This window comes from Ammospiza nelsoni, chromosome 12 (assembly GCF_027579445.1).
Source record: "Ammospiza nelsoni isolate bAmmNel1 chromosome 12, bAmmNel1.pri, whole genome shotgun sequence".
Classification (NCBI taxonomy): Eukaryota; Metazoa; Chordata; class Aves; order Passeriformes; family Passerellidae; genus Ammospiza; species Ammospiza nelsoni.
Window position 1 is genome coordinate 7431240 of NC_080644.1, and position 18871 is coordinate 7450110.

At 59.7% G+C, this 18871-nt stretch overlaps 2 protein-coding genes across 2 annotated transcripts; both read right to left on the reverse strand.

Moving 5' to 3' along the window:
- Nucleotides 1-317: 317 nt before the first annotated feature.
- Nucleotides 318-1771, reverse strand: FOXS1 (forkhead box S1). The gene has a single exon (XM_059480950.1). It carries the CDS (start codon nucleotides 1699-1701, stop codon nucleotides 352-354), a length of 1350 nt encoding a protein of 449 aa, XP_059336933.1. The 5' UTR covers nucleotides 1702-1771; the 3' UTR covers nucleotides 318-351.
- Nucleotides 1772-2557: 786 nt separating this feature from the next.
- DUSP15 (dual specificity phosphatase 15) lies at nucleotides 2558-15673 on the reverse strand. Its single transcript, XM_059481126.1, has 20 exons — nucleotides 15501-15673; nucleotides 14893-15303; nucleotides 13320-13353; nucleotides 11352-11434; nucleotides 10864-10913; nucleotides 10171-10245; nucleotides 9551-9722; nucleotides 9180-9388; nucleotides 8130-8186; nucleotides 7141-7243; nucleotides 6240-6340; nucleotides 6105-6157; nucleotides 5411-5658; nucleotides 4814-5003; nucleotides 4580-4620; nucleotides 4219-4324; nucleotides 3830-3931; nucleotides 3353-3748; nucleotides 3122-3240; nucleotides 2558-3017 (listed from the first exon to the last, which is right to left on the reverse strand). Exons 2-20 carry the CDS (start codon nucleotides 14911-14913, stop codon nucleotides 2877-2879), a joined length of 2301 nt encoding a protein of 766 aa, XP_059337109.1. The 5' UTR covers nucleotides 14914-15303; nucleotides 15501-15673; the 3' UTR covers nucleotides 2558-2876.
- Nucleotides 15674-18871: the final 3198 nt, after the last annotated feature.

The following is an 18871-nucleotide window of genomic DNA, read 5'->3' on the forward strand; positions in this document are numbered from 1 at the left end:
GGGACAAAGTTCCCTCATACTGCCATGGGATGGCACTTCAGGGGCTCCTGGCTCCACAGTGTGGCAGAACCTTGTCCCCAGCATCTCCCTGGAACACAGGACTGGGCTGTAGGTGCCCTGACCCAGGCCATGCCCTGTCCCCACATGGCCTCACCATCCAGTCAGTGATCACTGATGGAGGGACTGGTGGGGATGGCACCTGTGTTCCCCAGCCAGCACCTGAGCTGGGGCTGAGCGTCCCCAGCTTGGCCCTGCCCACTGCCCACCTCGAATGGGGCACAGAGACCACAGAGGCAGCGTCGGGGAACGTTGCTTTATTAGGAGCTGGGTTGTGCCGGGGTGGGGAGTCCCTCACTCGAAGAAGAACATGCCGGGTGTGCGGTAGAGGCAGGGAGGCAGCCCCAGGGGGTACCCATTACCCCCCTGCAGTGGGATCGTGGTCCCTGGCCCCCAGGGCTCCTTCTGCTCACCTGCCCGCGGCCCCACGGCCCCGAAGGGCGGCTGCCGGGGGGCGCTGGAGGCCGGGGGTGCCGCGGCCAGGAGATGCTCCAGCGCTGCTCCGCAGGGCCGCTCCTTGACGCAGAAGCTCAACGCCTGCACCCGGCACTGGTAGCTGCTCCCCAGCGCCTCGGGGCCCGGCCGGCTGAAGGAGCCGAACACGGGCAGGTGGGGCTGCGTGTAGCCCTCTCCCTCCAGGAAGCAGGATGGGGGCGGCTTGCCCGTGCCCAGGAGGCTGCCAGGGAACGCAGGTGGCACCTGCCCGAACGGCTGGCACGGCCCCAACCCATGGGCAGCCAGCTCCTTGCCCTCCAGCTGCTCTGGGGGGGTGTCTGGGGTGGCCGGCGAGTCCTGCGGAGGGTCCCTGTGCTGGGCGGGCAGCAGGGCGGGCAGCAGGGCAGGGTGCGGCTGCTGCTGGGCCGGGCGCTCGCTGGGCAGCGGGTACTGACCTGGCCGGGGCAGCTGCAGCGTCGCCGGGAGCCCCCCGAAGACAGTGTCCCTGGGCGGGCGGCTCTCGGGGGCCGAGAGGAGCGGCCCCTTGGGCTGTGCCGCCTCCGGCAGGTACAGGCACGGCTGCCTGGCCTTGGGCGGCTGACGGCGGGCCCAGGGCTCGGCGCACCCCGGCAGCCCGGCACCCTCCGGGAGAGCGGCAGGGCTGGGCAGGCGTCCTGCGGCCGGCGGCGAGCTGTAGCCCCCGTCTGCCTTGCCCTCCTCCGGCAGCGGGGCAGCGGGCAGCCCTTGCCCAGGCTGCCTGGGGGTCTTCCCGCGCCCCTCGTCCCCCTCAGCGCCCGGCCCATCCCGGACACCCTTCTTCCTGGTGAAGCGCCGGCGGCGCCGCAGGAAGCTGCCGTTCTCGAACATGTTGTAGCAGTCGGGGTCGAGGGTCCAGTAGTTGCCCTTTCCCGGCTTCTTGTCGTCACGGGGCACCTTGACGAAGCACTCGTTGAGGGAGAGGTTGTGGCGGATGCTGTTCTGCCAGCCCTGCTTGTTGTCGCGGTAGAAGGTGAAGCGGCCCATGATGTAGCGGTAGATGCCGCTGAGGGTGATGCGCTGCTCGGGCGCGCTCTGGATGGCCATGGTGATGAGGGCGATGTAGCTGTAGGGTGGCTTGGTGGCCTCGGCGCTGGGGAAGGGGCCGCCAGCCGGCTCAGGGGCCGGGGGGCTGCGCAGCGCCGCGTCGCCGACGGGGAGGTCCGGCTGCATCCTCCGTGCCGGCCCCGCCGCTCCGGCTCCGCCGCTGGTCCCGCTCCGCGCTGCCGCACGGCCCCGGCACGGCCCGTTAAAACCCGCGGCCGGCGAGGGGGCGGCGGGCCCCTCCTCTGAGGGGCCGCCCAGGGCGGAGCAGGACTCTGCCGTCCAGCACTGGTCCCTGCGGACAAACAGACGGATGCGCCGCCAAGACCTGCGGCCGGCAGCCAGTGGCCCCGCGGTTGGCACGGCCGCGGCCTCCCCAGGGCAGAGGCGGGCACAGCCCCCGGCTTCCCCGGCCCCTTTCCCACGGAAGGTTCCCACGAGCTGGTTCTCATCCTGCCCTGCTCACGGTGAGCAGCCGGGCTCTGGCTGGGCCTGGAGTGAGGGATGTTGGCAGGATTGAGGTGCTGCCTGCCCTCAGATGCCCCTCTGCCCCTTGCCCACCCCAGTGCCTCAGCCCCTGCCCCCAGCCCGGCCTTGTGCTGGATCCTGTGCCAGGTCTCTCTGTATTGCCAGGTCCCTGCATTGTTCCCAAAACTCTGGGCACAGCACAGGCCCCAGGAGCCCCATCACACCGTTCATCAGTGTAAACTGAGACACAGGTGGTGACTGCCTTTGGGACAGCCCTCTGTGTTGCCAGGTCAGCAGAGCAGCTAACAGGCGTCTTGCTGCCGCCTTCACCCCTGCCAGGAGGTTGGGACAGGGGGCAGGACAGGTCTGGAACCAGTGCTAGGGCAGGGAGTTGTCTCATGCTGTGGCTGAGCTGGCTTTGCCCATCTGAGGCTGTCTGGACTCAGCTTCCCCAGCCACCCATGCTCTGCTTGGACCAGCACCAGCCCCCCACCCCAGAGCCAGCCCCCAACACCCATACGAAAACACAACCTTTATTTCTAAGGTTTGCAACAGCGAGTCCTGGCAGTGCAAGGTGCAAGGACAGAGCCAGGTCTGCCCTGGCTTGCTGAATAGGCACACAACAAACCCCACCTGGGAGACTCCTGGGGAATAAATACAGCAATCACAGGGGCAGCAGCACCTGCCCACCCAGCTAACATCTGTCCTTGTTTGGTCCTGCACGCTGAGCACCCTGAGCACTCTGCCTTAGGACATGCAGCTGGAATGGAGCCATGGGGCTCAGAGCCTCCCACTCTGAGACTTTATGGCAACTGGGCTCTCCTCTCCCACCCAGCTCAGGGCTGGCAGAGCTGTTTGAGGACGTGGAGAACGTGGCTGGAGGTGCCAGGGGCACAGGGCTGCGGGGAATTGCAGAGCAGGGTTGGCCTCAAGCGCTGGGCGTGATGGAAGAGCTCCCGAGCGAACACCGGCTCCACCTGCAGAGGCACAGAACGACAGAGGATGGGCACAGGTCCGTGTCCCTGCCTGGCAATGGTCCCTGGGCCTGGCTCAGGGGTCACCAGCCCCAGTGGGAACTCACGTGAGCCATGATGAGCTTCTGGAAGGGGTGCCCAGCCCTGGTGGGGTATTCCTCCCCGAAGCACAGGTAGATCTGGTACTGAGGCAGGAGCTGCCCGTTGCTCAGGTACTCCCGCACCTCTGCAAGACACCAACCCTGTCAGGGGTCACCAGGCCCTCACAGCCCCCATCAGCCACAGCAGGGCAGGACCTGCCCTTCTCCCCAAGGGATCGGGGTGTCCCAGGCACTTACGCTGGATGTACTGCTGCGTGTCCAGCAGCTTGTAAGTTCTCTCCCTCTCCAGCTTGTTGGGCCAGTTCCTGTGCGGGGCCAGGGGCCCGTTCCAGTACACCCTGCCCTGGCACTGGCGCTTCATGAAGACCCCCTCAGGTGCCACCCAGAGCAGCACCCCGCGCTCCAGGTGGGGCAGGAGCCTCTCCAGCACGTTGGTCATGCAGGCCACGCGGCCGTGGCCGCTGAGCACCTGCGGGGGGGGGAACTGGATCTGCTCCATGCAGGAGGGGCCGTAGAGGCGCTCGCTGTCGGCGGGCACGGCGCTGGTGGTGATGCGGCAGCCCTCGGCCGTGCGCGTGGTCACCTCCTTCACCAGCACGTCGCAGTAGTACAGGCGGATGTGCAGCCAGCAGTCTGGGGCAAAGGGAGGGTGAGCTCATGGGCAGTCTGGGCTGGTGGGGTCACCCACGGCATTGCCTGCAGCATGGCACCTACCTGAATTGTTGACATCCTCCACAGGGAGGTAGGATTGGGGTCCGGGAAGAAGCTGGCCATGGGTTGGGTTCCAGCCATAGAAGACTCCCCTGACAAGGCACCCTGGACCAGGGCAGAGATGAGGTGGTAAAAGGACATGGACAGTTACCCCAAGGGCTCCCAGGCACTCTACTGGCCCAAGCCCCTGGGCCCACACTTCCCACTGTGTTTGCTCATTATTGGGCCTCATGATATCCCCTAAGGGAATGGCTTTGCTGGGGTAGGGTGGGAGCCCTCAGCTCCTACCTCAATCTCCACAGGTGTTCCCTGCACGAGCGACAGGAGAGCAGGATCCTGGCAGAAGCCCTCCCTGCCCCCAGCCCCATCCCACCGAGAGGGACCCTCCTCACCTCGCTCGGTGGGGTGGCCAGAGAGCCAGGGCTGTGGAGAGACATGGGCACTCTCCAGCATGTCCTTCTGGCTTTCCTCCTTCTTCGGACTCCCTGCAGTGCTGCCCTGGGGGTAGGAGCAGCTTTGGTGAGGGCTGAGCTGGCACTGGGGGATCCTGAGCCAGCTCCTTCCTCTACCATGGACCCCATAAGCCAGCAGATCCCCCCGCTGGGTCTGGCAGTGCGGGGCACAGGGGGCCCTCTCTGAAGCCCCCGTGGGACAAATGCAGGCAGTGTGCAGGCAGGGGAGCAGCTGATGGGTGAGGCGGGGATTTGAGGGTCCCACCTTCGCCCCTGCCTGGATGGCACAGGGCAGGCTCACCTGCTGGTCCTCACTGCCTGGGGACTGTGTGTCACTGTCCTCTGCAGAGAGCAAGAAAGAACGGGTGAACCCCTGGCAAACGGCAGCAACAGCCCCAGGGAAGACAGCTGGCTGTCAAAGGAGTGGGGAGGAAGGGTAATGGCTGTGGGGCACGGGGCTTGTACAGGCAGGGTTCAGGTATGTTCAGCTATCAACCCCACATCAGGCACAGGAGGAGGGACGGCAGGGACGTACCTGCATCACAGGCTCTGTCAGTCACGATCTGGTACACCTTGTAAGGCTCGGAGATGTCCAGCTGGCTCCGCTCGGGCACCTCCTGGAAGTCGGTGCTCTTGTTGAGGGCGCAGCGCAGCCGCGTCTTCCAGGTGGAGGGGTCGGCCTTGTCCGTCCCTTCGTGGTACTTCCCCTTGTAGATGGCCCAAGCCTGAGGCACAGAGGGACAGAGGGTGCCCTGTGCTGTGGGGGTGCCACAACCTGACCCCAGCTCGGCTGTCCAAGGGGGTCCAGCGGGGTGGGGGAGCCGGGGCTGTGTCTCCTGGGGGACTGCAGGGAGCTGGGTGCTGCGGGGGCGCCGGGGGAGCACACCGAGAGCCCCGGGAGGGTGCAGGGAGCTGGGCGGTGCGTGCCAGGGGTGTGCATGGAGCCAAATCCCAGCGCTGCGCACAGAGCCAGGTCACGGAGAGCCCTGGAGGTGCACATGGAGCTCGGCTGCACAGGTGAGCGGGGTGAGCGGTGCCGGGGAGCCCCGGGCAATGGGGAGCCCCGGGAGCGCATACGGAGCCCGGGGGCCATTCCCAGGGCCCGACGGGGACCGCGGGGAGCCCGGGGTACCTTGAAGAGCGCAGCATCCTCCTGCTGCCGGTAATCCTGCTTGGCCGCGTGCTTCCAGGGGATGCGGAAGAGCGTTTTCTGCCGGTTCTCCCAGCGCAGCCCCGGGTACCGGCCGCTGTCGATCTGCGCGATCAGCCACTCCTTCAGCCGCATGGGCGCCCCCGGCTCCGCCATCGCGGCCCGGCGGCGAAACCGAAAGCGGCTCCGGCTTTCACTTTCCCTTTCCCGGCACACGCCGGAGGTTCTGGCTGCCCCAAGGACGGGGGGGACGGTTCTTAATTTTTTTTTTTCCTCTGCTCCACTTTTCCCCGCACAGCAGCGTCAGATATCCGTGTTCAGGAACAAGCGATGTCGTAACTGACGGTTACAGCAATGGGAAGAGCTGGAGCTCGTTCCTCCGGGTGGGACCCCCAAAAAAGGCATCCCCGAGGTTTCAGATCATCACATTGTGTGCACCCATGTACACCAGTGGTGATTTTAGCCTCTTCCCGTTGTTCACTGGCTCCTGCAGAGGCTCTGGGTGATTGACCCCCACCCCGGGAAGTGCCCTTTGTTAGGCAGAGGGTGGGCGCCCATTCGCGGCTCTTGCCTGGGGCTCCAGCCTCTTCCTGCCGTTCAGAACACAATGTGCAGCTCGCACTGGTAATTTACATACCGAGATACCTGCGCTAGGTGTATTTCTCAACACACGCACCCTGCACTCGCGGGGGGGGGGAGGGCAGGTACATTGCATCCACGGGAGAGGAACTAAGGCATCAGATGCTTCCCCTAAAACTGTCAGGTCTCCCACACTCTGCCCGAAGGGGACAAGGGACTCTACTCCCTTTACTTCGTGCGTTGGGGACCCAGCCGGGCACATCCCAGCTCCAGGGGCTGCGTCCTCCCATGGAACCAGCTGCTCACTCCATGGGTGTGGGGAGCTGCAGGGAGCTGCAGCAAGAGCACGGGGTTTCCAGGGTGGTGTGAACGGTCACATGTCCCCATCTCTCAAATCTCTCCTCTGCTCTACTGCTCACATCTGCCTCGTGGGTCTCTGAATGCCAAGTCGAACGGGAAACGGGTGGGAAAGGTGGATGAGCTGTGCCAAGGGCTGCAGGGACCGGGGTGGGACAGACACATCCTGCACCAGCTCCCATGGGCCCCCAGCAGGGCACGGGCTGAGTCACTGGGCCACCCTGAGGTGACACTGGTGCTGGTTCCTCTATCACTGCTGCAGAGCTTCATGTCGCTGTGCGGGGAAACCCTGCTCCTCTGCCCGGCTGCTGCCCCCCAAGTCTCCTTTTGCAGTCACCCAGGTCTCCTTTCCTGCTCTGAGTCAGAGAAAGTCACCTCCGGCCGAGAGGAGGAGTGAAGTTCCTGAGAGCTGCTGGGGCTGCTAAGTCTCCAAATGAATAATCCGTGGCAGAGAGCCCAGTGCTGGGCTTTCCCAGAGGATGTGAGGACAGGGCACAGCCACGTGGCGCAGAGGGCGCATGGGGCCACATGGGGTGTGCGAGCGAGCCCCACTGGCAGGCTTTTCTCTCCTTACTGAGCCTGCCCGGGACCCCTTTGTTGCAATGCGAAGCCCAGGCACCACCTGCGCCCTCCCTCCGGGCGAGCTGTGGGGCCACGTTCTGGGAAAAGGGCCTGGGAACTGAGGGACAGAGAATCCACATCTCCCCTTTGTGCCTTGGGAAGCAGCGCTGCGGCAAGGAGTCACTGCACGGCCTCCCAGCGGCTTGGCTGATTACATCCAAGGCCGGCAGATAATCGCAGCCGCCGGCTCGTTTGTCAGCCCAGCCCGCCGGGATCAGTTTTATCGGCGGGGATTTCATGTGCTGTGGCAGCCGCCCGCTGACGCAGGACCCGCGGGATCCAATTACCCGGGCATCAGCGGGGAGCTCAGGAGCCACATTCCCCACTGTGTATTCCTCACCCAGCTTCTCCCTTCCTGGGGAAGGTGAAGCTGCTTAACCCTTACACTTTTCATGCCAAAATGAGCTTCAAAAGGCAGTCAAACATTAACTCGTAGCTAACCCTGCCCTTGCCCGGGTTTTTCCAAGCTGTGTAAATCAGATCTGCCAAAATAAATACATTCTGCTGTGCTGTGGAGCTGGGCTGGAGAGCCCTGTGGGGTTTACTGTGGGAACAGGGGAATCTCTGGGTGCAAACACCTTGGCATAAGGTGTCCCAGTGTGAGAGGGTGCAGCTGTGTATGGGGCACACATCCATCCCAGATGTGCATGGGGCACACATCCATCCCAGAGGTGCGATCCTGGGCTGCAGGGCTTCCACCCTGCTGGGGGATGAAGAGGCCAAAGGGTGCTGGGGAGCCTGGCCTGGGGCCTAGGGAGGGTAGAGGAGCCTGGGAGGAACTGGAAGGAGAGTGGGACCCCATGGCAGATGGTGCAGGAGCAGTGAAGGATGATGAACCCCTGGTAGAGCTCCCAGTCTGCCTGGGTGACCCCAAGGCAGCACCCAGCCCAGCAGGCAGATGCTGGCAGCAGGAAGGAACCTTGTTATTGAGGCTCTGTCTCCTGGGGGATCCCTTCTCCCTAGAAGAGGAGGGGCAGGATGAGGGGTATCCCAGAAACATGCTGTGAGTCCCAACAGGGACAATGCTGATGACCCAGCTGGGCATCCTCACAATTTTTCCCACCTGGGACTCTGCTCCAGGAAAAGTTGTAAATGTGAGAGGTTTGGGGCCTGTGATACTCAGCTGGTGCCAGGCTCCCAGCACCTGGAGGAGCCTGCAGAGTCCTGGACCTTGTGCTCCTGGATCCAGTGAGTGGAGAGGCTAAAGTGAAACAGGCTCCAGGTGAGCTCCCACCTGTTGCTCCCAGCCTCTCCTGGAGCAGAGCTTGTCCCCTGAGAGCCCTGCCCTGCCACTCACATTTCTGGCCTCCCTTGTCACCTTCCCACAAGGCAGCATGATGAGCCCTGTCCCGGCATGCTGGTGTCCCCAGCCCACTCCAGAGAGTGTCCAGCAGCACAGCAGCAGCTCCAGACAGTCCCATGCTGGGACCTTCCCCCTTGGCATCCCTGTTTCAACCTGGCCATCACAGAAGAGTCAGACCACAGAGAAGGGTATTTATTACTGGGGAACATATAAAGTCTTTAAGCAAAATGGCTTAAGGCTCTGCTCTAGTGAGGTCTGGCCAGGTTAAATGCTTGGTTCCCACCTGTTACAGATTGTGCCCTGGGATAGGTGGGAATGGGGTGCAATGGATTCCTAAAGCTACAGTGCTTGCTCAGGGCTTGTGCTTGGCCAGTCTGGAGCTGGACCCTTGCCTGGAAGCCTGTGTGGTGGCATTACCTGCTGGCACACTGGTGTGTCCCTACTCTGCAGCCACCAGGACGCTGGGAGCTTGTGCTGCTGGTGGGAAAACTGCTCTGAGGGGAGCACCGGCTCTCCTGTGCACCCTGAGGCCATGCAGTGGGTACCCAAGTGCTAAAGCTGTTGCTGGTAACACCTGGGCACTGGCCTGTGGCAGAAGAGACCCCCTCTGTGTTCTGCCCCAAACAGGAGCCTGCAGTGACCCAGGGACAGAGATCTGTGTCCCCAGCACACTGGATGTGAAGAAGATGAGCCCAGCATGTGCTGCAAAGCCCAACAGCGTCCATGAAACCTGCCCAGAGAGAGGGTGGCATGTTCCCACCCCAGAAGAGAAGAAGGAGCTGGGCTTTGTGCAGGTTCCGGCCCAGTGCTCCCTGTCCCACTGTGTTGCATCTCCTTCATCTCTCCCAGGCTGGTGGGTGATGCTCACTGCTCTCCCCTGGCCTGGGTCACTTCAGACAAGCCGGGATGCAGGAGAACGTCCTCTTCACCCGCAGCAGGAAGGGACTTGTGCTCCTCATGTCTCTGGCTCTTGGGACCAGTCCTTGCACAGCTCCCTCTGTTCTGGACGTTCCTTCTCTCCCTGCTGGCAGCAAGGCCTTTATTTCTTCCTCATCATTGAAAGGGGACATCCCATACTTCTGCTTCAGATGCCTGCGGACCTGGAGAAGGAGCAAGAAGTAAAATATAATGCTGGTTTACAAGGGCAAGTCCAGCAAGGGGAGCAGGGAAGAAACCAAGTCCCCTGAGGACTTGTCCTTGCTCTGAGGCCCACGGCAGGCTCAGCCACGGAGCAGGGCACAGGTGGCAGAGGTGAGTCCCACCTTGCGGGCTGCGCTGCCGCTGAACTCGGCCAGCTGCTGCCTGAAGCCGGGGTTGGGGTTGGCCACGGGCCGGATGGTTCGGATGGCATCCAGCACCTCCTGGCAGCTCAGCTCCGTCACAACCATCACGTAGGCAACCACCACCGTGGTGCTGCGGGAGATGCCAGCCAGGCTGACAAGGGAAAGTGCAGAAGGGCTGGCGTTAGTGGCACACCCTGACCCCATGCTTGCCTCCTCCTCCACCCCTGCGCCTCAGATATTTCAGTTCCTCTTCTCCAAGGACTTGCTCTCCCGGAGGGCTGAGACCTTCCAAGGTCCTGGCCATGAGTGCCTATAAATACCCACTCCTCTACAGGGAATGGGAGCAGCAGCCACTGCCTGGCTGCCTGCCCCAAACCCCGCTCATCCCATGCACTCAGCTGCAGCAAAAAGCTGCCCTGGCTCCAGGACTGCCTGGATCCTGCTGGGTTTGAGTCACAAGCCACAGCCAAGGGTGGATCCTGGGTGGGTCCATTGGCACAGAGCCCTCTGGCACAGGCTGGCTCTGATCTGAAGTGAGGGGCTGGGGGCTGTATCTGCTGAGCTGGGGGACACAGCAGCAGGCACAGGGGAAGCATTACCAGTGGACGAGGCAGTTCCCTCCATGCAGGCGACACTGATGGATAAAACTGATGCATTCCTTGAAGTGCCTCTTGCTAGCAGGAAAAATAAACCAGACAGAATGAGAACTTCAGGGGTGGAACAGCATTTTTAGCTGCAGGCAGAACAGCCCTGTATGCTTGAGTTGTTTTAGGGGATCTGCCAGCCACTGCTGAGACCTGAACTGTTTATTCCCAGGGAAAGGTGGATTTGCCAGCTCATTCTGTGCTGGGGACACAGAAGGGGACACTGTGCTGGGGATGCACGGGGCTGCCCTGTGACTTGTGTGACTCATGCTGGGGCAATGGGATGCTGGCTGCTTGAATCTCCAGCCACGCCTGTGCTCTTGGCTGGCTCCATGCCCTTTATGTGCTCTCCCCTCTCCAGACACTTCCTGGGGGGATACTTGCTGCCCCTCTCCATGGGAGCTGCAGAGTGGCTGCCCCTCACCTCACCCCAGGGCTCACACCCTCACAGCAGCCACTGAACTGGGATGCTGTTGGGGTCAAGGGAAGCTCCCCTGCACTGTGGCATCACATCTCTAGCCTGTGGGTCATTGTGCTTGAGGAGCTGGAGGGAGTTGGAGCACATGGAGGGCTTGAGAAGCTGTGAGCCCTCATCCCTGGCCACCCTCCCACCTCCCTGCATGTCCCCACCATGCCCAGGGTACTCACATGTTGGCTTCAGGGGTGTCAGGCAGGGGGATGCGGAGGTAGGTGATGTCCTGGAAGCCAGAACAGGAAGAGGAGAAGCTCAGGTACTGCAGCCAGGGTGTCACACATGGTCAGAGCAGGGCTGGCAGTGCCTGTGCTCCTCCCACAGCTGCCTACAGGGTTTTGCTTCCCCCACACTGCACCCCCCTGCATGGGGATGGGGCCACACTCTCCCTGGGGTGAAGGGCAGAGCAAGGGGACACCAGCAGCTCGTGGGAGAGGATGGGAAACAAGAGGAGTCTGGAGAGCTGGAAACTGTTTCCCGTCAGTGTTCAAGGTCGGGTTATAGTCACAAGACAGCCAATTTCCCATGCTGGGGGATGCCCAGCCCCTCTGGGGTCAGGGACCAGGGAGAGGTGTATGTGCCATGGGATTCTCAGAGGGGGAAGGAAGATGCAGCATGGAAGGAGCTGCAGGAACACAGGGTGACATCTGGTGCAGGACCCTACCTTCAGCAAGGGCTGGGGGGATTCATGGATTGAAACAATGTGGGTGATCTTGTTCCTGCTTAGCTGCTCCAGGTCTTTGGCATCTGAAGGATAAAACCAGACACCAACATGTATTCATTTCCCACCCTTCTCTTCCCACAGTGCTCCCACCCTGCCTCTACAGCCAGCCAGCACACCGAGCCTTGCTCCAGCAGATCAACTGCATCCCACCCCCACAGGCAGCAGTGCAGACATGGGCAAACATGGGAACCTGGAATGCCAATCCCATGATCCCAAAGCAGAGGCCTCTCCCTGATCCCTTCTCCTTGCTGTTCATGCTGGTTGAACCATTCCCACCTGCACAGACACACCCTGGGTCAGCAGGTAGTGTCCCTCCTGCCCGTACTTGTCCCCACTTTGGGAGGGGATGTGCCCTGCCCACACCTCCTTGATCAGACACACACACACAGCACTGGGACTTGCTGCAGCCTGAGAGAACTGCTTTATCTTGTGAACTATGGGAGTGGAGCTGCAGCAATTTATTTCATCTCTGATTTTCTGTAGAAACACCTAAGCAGTGATTTGCTGCTCTCTGGTCTGTTCTCTCTGCAGCTGCATGGACAGAAATGGGGTGTCCTTGGCTGTTTGAGGCAATCCCTGCCTCTCACCAATGCCTCAGCATTCTGGATGTGATGCTGGCCTCGAGTCCAGCACAGCAGTTGTTGCACAGGGAGGGGAGCGTGCTTGTCTTGCTGAGCAGCTTCCAAGTGTCTCCCTTTCATGCCACAACCAGCAGATGCACCAAGCATGGCCAGAGAGGAGGGGAAACATTTCCCCATCTCATTCTTTTGGGTTTCTAAACTTTCACGTGCTTTAAAACCTTGGCTCAGGGATCCAGCCCAGGAAGTGCTAACGGCATGATGTGAATTTTAATAGGAGTGAGTCTCAAGGGAGATGCTCTGCAGGGAAGCTGCTCTGTGTGAGGAGGGAGATGGGGACTCACACACCTGCCACCTTCCCATCCGCCTCAGCAGGCAGCGAGAGCGACTGGTGACACTGGAATCGAGGCATACCAGGGCTGGAAAAGCTTCCAGTTGGAGGAGATGCCTCTGTGAGCTCAATGTTGCAGGCCTAGAATCTTGTCACCCTGGATTGCCTGGCAGAGTGATGAGGAGTGCTTGGATGGCATCAGGCCCAGCCCCAGAGCAGAGGCTGCTCACAGGAACCCCCCTGATGGCAGCTGGGTGTCCTTGTCCCTCTGCTCCCAGCAAGCCACAGCCCTCCCAGCCCAACCCAAAGTGCTCCAAGGGGCAAAGGGAGAACACGGCTGCCACTCCAGTGAAATTTCCTTAGTAATTCACACCACTGGTTTTAAACTTGTGCAGCACTTACAGCAGGAATCCAGCTGGCAAAGGAGCCATCAGGGAGTCGGGAGCATTATAAATGCTGGTTTGTCATGGCAGATGCCAACACTTGGCCATTAACTGTCCCCTGACAATGAAAATTCCTTAAAATAGTGACTTGGTGTGAAAAGGGGTGACTGTGACTCTGCCTCTAGGAAATTCTCTCCTGAGCGTGGGCATTCCTCTCTGGCCTCTTCTACAGCAGCAAAACTGGGGAGCATTACCCAAAAGTGCCCCAGTCCTGTCCCCTTGCACCCATGTGGCGCCACCAGCTCCTCTGCCCCTGGCAGGGGATCCATATTTCCTCCTTGGCTTCTTTCCCCCATGCATCCCAAGAGCTCAGGGCAGCTGTTAAATAAGGAAAACATGCAGAGGCAGGGGTCTCTGCCTTGCCTTTCCCACAGTGTCTTCACTCCCACTACTGCCAACCCAAACTGGGTGACAGAGCAGAGCAGGCCGTGGGTGCAGGCAGAGCAGGGGGTGCAGGCAGGATGTCAGGCAGCATCTGCAGGCAGGGAGACACCAGCTCAAGCAAGCCCCACTCCCCAGCTGGAGAACACCTCTGCAGCAGCTGGGTTCCACTCACCAACGAAGTTCCCAAGGTAGAGGCCAGGAAGGATCTGTGGGACAGAAGGGGAAGTGGCAATGTGAGCAGTGACCTTGTGCTGCGGTGCCCACTGTGCTGGGAAGCACTCACCTTGGCTGGAGGAGCCAAAGTTCTGGCATTGACATGACCATCCAGCCCTGGAGCAGGAATGCTGCTGGGGCAGCTGGAGCTGTGCATTCCCAGGGCTGCCACTGCCCTGGCATCCAGGATGTGGCCCTGGCACCTTCAACCACCTGGCACTGCACTCTCATGGGTGCTGGCAGCCAGACACAGCTTTTTTATTGCTCCTCTTGTTTATCATCAATTAGTCCTCCGCTGGGGTTTACTACCTGAGCTCAGCAAGTTGCATACACCTTTGTACAGCCTTGGACTATACCCATGACCTGTGCAAGCCCTGCTGCTCGAGGGATGGGAAAGCAACAGGCACAGAGAAGCTTGTAGGGGATGTAGCTGTCCCCCTCCCAGCCCTGAGCTGTGCTCCCCTCACTCTGCATTGCAGGAAGCCCATTTCTCACAGCTCAGGCACAGATTGCTCTGGACACCATGCTTTCAGTTCATTTCCCCTGGGCAATTCCATTTCTTGTGATGAAAAGATAATTACTTGACAAGGCCTCTGTTAACAGCACTGCAGATGCAGAAGCAGGACACCTTGCAAACCTTGTCAGCCAGAGCTATTTTATATTCCCCCTCACTCCCAAGCTGGGCAGTGAGTTCAATCCTGTATCCAGCCAGTTCTCTGCCAGTTTCTCCCTGCAGCAATATTTGGTGCTCAGGGCAGGTGGAGGTGATTTTCACCAGCACAGCTGGACTCACACTTGTCTCACAGCTCACATTTGGAAACGTTTCTCTCGATTGAACAGCTTAAAGAAGGGTTTGTTGGGTTGTTTTTATTGTGATTCCTGCGATTTTAGATCAATTTCCTATCGACGGGGTGCCTTTAACTCACAGCTGCGGCACTGAGAGGAGCGGGTGGGAGAGCGCCAGTTAGCAAGGGCAGCTCCCAAGGGCAGGACACTGAACCATGAATAAACAGCATGTGCCTGTCCCCAGCACCCTGCTGACCCGCTCCCCAGAGGAGAAAACGGGGCAGCACATAAATAAAATAGTGCCCATCCCCTCTGCCCCATGACGCCGAGCCCCACGCACAGCCCAGCCCCGCTGAGCAGGGGGTGCAGGACCACCAGGCTGGGGGTCATAGAGGGCTCACAGCGTGCGCTTGGCGCTGGTTCCTGGGGATTAAAGGTGTTGGGAAAAGTTCCCCCCTTCCTTGAAGGAACTCGCTGTGACCCCCTTCCCTCCACCTCCCCGAGCAGCTGTCAGCTGTCCCAGCGCAGTGTCCCTGCCTGTTTCACCTCCGGTGTTGCTCTGCCGGCAGATAAACAAACAAACAAACAAACAAACAAACAAAGAGCCGAGCCCTGTGCGGGACGCGGTGCCGGCAGGTGAAACGCCGCTTGGCAGCCGCCAGGTAAGGGTCTCCCACCTCCGGCACCGGCCGAGCCGCCCGGGCATGGCCGAACTGCAGAGCAGCCGCCCCAGCGCTTCCCGTTACCTGGCTCATGCCGTTCCCCATGGCCGACGGCGGGCGCCGGGGGTGGGGACGGGACGCGGCTGTCCTTGTCCCCAACGCTGCCGTCCTCCCCGTGCCCGGGCGCAGCTGCCGTCCCCGCTGCCTGGTCGGGTTTCCGTCATGAAGAGCTTGGCTCCCCCGGGGTCGCTGCTCGCTCCCAGCGCGGCCGGGCCGGGCCGGTGGCTGTGCCGGGGCAGAGGGCACCGCGGCCGCCGTTCTCCGCGGCTGCTGCCGAGGCCCTTCCCCGGCTGCTCCGGCGCTGCCGCGCACCGGCTGCTGCCTGGCCGGGAGCAGACAAAGGAGGAGAAACTCCCCCCCTGCGCCGTGGCGTGGGAGCACGGGGCCGCGCTGGCTGCTGCCTGTCGCCGCTGCCCGCGGCCGCACAAGGCTGCACTGTTGGGAGAAGAACAAAACCTTTGTCCTGCTTCATCAAGGAAGGTCTGTGCGGCCACGCGGCGAAGCGCCCGGCAGGATGCCCACCCCTGCCCACGCCGTGCCCACCCCTGCATGCACCATACCTATCCCTGCCCTGCCCGCAGCGTGCCCACCCCTGCCTGCGCCACACCGCTCCCTGCCCTGCCCGTGCCCACCTGCAGCCAGGTGCCGCAGGATCCCTGTCCTGCCCGGGGAGCTGCAGGAGTGTCCTGGGGACTTCGCAGGGCCGCAGGATGGGCAGTGCCAGCGAGGAGCAGGGCTCAGGGTTCCCCAGCAGCGCCTGTGGCCGGCTGCCCGCAGGGAGGGTCAGCGCGGGGGTCGCGGGGCCGGGACAGGCCGGGGATCAGGCCGGGGCCGCGGCGGCCGTGTGGGGGTGCGGGTGCCCAGAGCGCCCCCTGGCGCTCAGCAGCGCCGTTGCCATGGGGACGGGCGCGGGCTCCGGCGGCCTCAGGGGCGGGCGGGGAGCGGGGGTCGCGGCCCGGCTCGGAGCGGGGCCCGCAGCGTTCCCGGTGAGCTCCTGGTTCTGTATCCCAATTCCTGCACGTCCCCGGGGCAGCATGTTAAGCCCCATATGCTCTGTGTGCAGGTGAGGGCAAGGATAGTCCCCGCTCCCCAAGCTTCCCACCGTGTATGGGGAGTATGGCTGGTATCTATGGGCAGGTTTGAATGCTACAGGCATAATTAATTAATTATGGTGAAAAAGATTTCTGAGAGCATGGAGTCCAACCTAGCACTGAACACCACCTTGTCAACCAGACCAGGGCACTGGGTGCTATTCTCAGTCTTTCCTTAAACACCTCCAGGGATGGTGATTCCAGCGTCTCCCTGGGCAGCCAATTCCAATGTACAAACACCGACAGCCCTGTCCTCTCCTGGGCACTGTCTCCTGCAGCACAGTGGCTGAGCAGGATGTGATCCCACCAAGGAGCCTTAGCCCTCGCCAGGTGTGGATTTGAGCAGCCTGCTCTAGTGGAAGGTGTGCCTGCCCATGGAAAGGGGGTGGAATGGGAAGAGCTTTTAAGGTCCCTCCCAACCCAAGCCAGTCTGTGACTCTGTGGAGGGAGGTTGACGGTGGTGTGTAACACTGGGTTGACCTGCAGTGGTTCAGCAGTGCTGTGGCTGAGCTGCTGCAGGGTTGCTGTGGGCATCTGCCTGCCCTGGAGAGAGGGATGCTGGCTGCACAGGAAAGCTACAGCAGAAATGGTGGAACATGGACTGTAAGACTTGCTCTGTCCTAGCCCCCACTGTTCATGCAGAGAGACAGAAAATTGAAATTGATCCTCTTCCTCCACAAAGAAAAAGCAGTGGTATCCATATTTATTTATTTTTCCTCTCAGAATATGTGGTGCAGTTGTTCCCCAGAAGCTTCTCAAGGGCAATTAAAGCAAGTCATACTGTGGGAGCATTTGTTATGCTGAATCTTGTATTTTTCTTTCTACCCAGCTGAGTCAGAACAGCTGCTTAGCAAAGGATCGGAAGAGTTTTCAGAAGCAGTTAGAAAGGGAAGCAGGAAAGCCTGAGGCAAGAAAACGAGCCTTTATTCTGAAGACCCTCAAAATGCCTTCAGACTACTATTTGTTTGTGGAAGAACTTTGCAAGAACCCTGGCATCACTTGGGTTATGAAACTGGTAAGTGTGTGCTCTCCCAAGGAAAGTGAGAGATGAATGGATGCCTTCGTTCTTCAGAGAGAGAGGAAAATATGCAGGAAACCCACAGGAAGAATTGGGCAGAGCAAGGTAACATGGAGCAGTGCTCCTGGCCAGGTTTCTGATCAACATGTACCACCAAAACACTGCTTCTTGTGTAAGAGTTTATTTCAGCAGCCAAAAGTCAGCTCAGTTTATTTGTAGAACCAAAGTTAACTCAGTGGTGAAGGTATAAAGTGCGGAGCTCTGTGTGGAGGAACAGACTGCTCCCAGGGGTTCTGGCTGAGTTCATGCTCTGAAACATTTCAGTTCAGCTGCAGGTGTGCAAGAAGGTGGGGGTGTGTGCAGGACAGGTGGCTAATTGGGCTTCTGGTTAACGAGCATTAGGGCAGCCCCCAAAGGTGGAACTGTGAAAACATCTGTTTGGATTTAGGGAAATCCCACGGTGTTAGATGTCAAGTCTGGTGTAAACTTACTGGGTGGAATTCCATCCTGAGACTGTGAAGAGATTACAGGAGGCTCCATTATCACAGAAGCCCAGAATGGTTTGGGTTGGGTTGGAGGGGATCTTAAAGTTCATGTCCTTCTACCCCACTGCCATGGGCAGAAACAACTTCTACTAGACCAGGTTGCTCAAAGCCCAGCCCAATCTGGCCTTAAACACTTCCAGGAAGGAAGGGATATCCATTACCAGTCTGGGGTGGATTTGGTTGGCATTAACTTTTCTCTGCCCTGCAGGTAGGGAAGGGCAGCTTTATGCTCTGAGCCATTTTTGTCCCCCCAAACCTGGAGCTGTGCTGAACAACACAGCTTCCACTTCAGCCAGTGGTCTGTGGATTGAGGAAAAATTGTGTTTCCCTTAGAAATTCTGATGATATAATGTGACACTGAGAAATGCCTTGCCTGTGCCAGAAGATCCAAGCCATTTAACATCCTAAGTGTTGTGTGGTGCATAATTAAAAACACACCCCTGCAAGTGAGCAGTCCCTCTGTTTTGTGCAGCAGGTCTGGTGAGGAGGCTGGGACAGGAGGATTTGTCTTACCCTTGTGAGAAGTGACTGGGAGGTAATTATGCAAACTAACTCGTGAATTACAACCAGGAGGATAGCAGCTAGTGATTATCTAACTCTACAAATGGGAAGTGTTAATTGGCAACAAAACCCTTATATTAAGCTGATTTTCTGCCCCACAACCTCAATTAACATGGTAAATAACCACAACACAGTAAATAAGGATATGTGAAAAGCCTGTGATTACTGAAATTATACCAACAACTTAAATAGATTGTGGCTGACCTTAAAACTTGCAGGCAAGTAAAAATAAACTCCATGTTGCTCCTTCTGTTGGTCTGTGCTCTGAAGCAGCCCCGTGTTGTGATGTCCTGGGCTGCCCATTCCCACACTCAAGAGGCAGCAGTAGGGCAGGATGTGCCCAGTGCCACATCCTGGGGCTGGAGAAAGCTGTACCTGGGCAGCAATGTGGGAGTTGTGCTCCTTGGGGGCCTTATCAGGGCCACTCTTTACCCTCGTCTATGCAATGTGCAGCCTAGGCTGATTTCAGAATTTTTCTGCTCATTTGCCACAGTTCCCCAACACCCTTTTTGTCTTTCCTGTTTAATTAAGTTCTTCTGTAACATACACAAATTTAAAATGGGACTTAAAATTCCCAACAACATATGTTGCGTTACGTGTATTTCTGGAAGCGTGTGACAGAGTTTGTTTATTTGGTGCTGTGGGAGTTCCCCATAGGCTGCCTGCTCTGCCTTTCCTCCAGGAATCCTCCAAACACAAACATGAGGGGGTTTTTGTTGAATCTCCCTGCCCCCATAACCTTAAATAAACATGCTTGCACACGAGCAGCTGATGAATCAGGTTATGCA

Bases quoted from the DNA above. Each gene is read 5' to 3' on its own strand.
- DUSP15 (XM_059481126.1), bottom strand. From the start codon at position 14,913: ATGGGGAACGGCATGAGCCAG. The intron at 9,389-9,550 runs GTGGGACTCACC...CTCCTTCTCCAG, and splicing joins GCGGCAGCGCAGCCCGCAAG to GTCCGCAGGCATCTGAAGCA. The intron at 3,241-3,352 runs GTAAGTGCCTGG...GGTGTCTTGCAG, and splicing joins CACGCAGCAGTACATCCAGC to AGGTGCGGGAGTACCTGAGC.
- FOXS1 (XM_059480950.1), bottom strand. From the start codon at position 1,701: ATGCAGCCGGACCTCCCCGTCGGCGACGCGGCGCTGCGCAGCCCCCCG.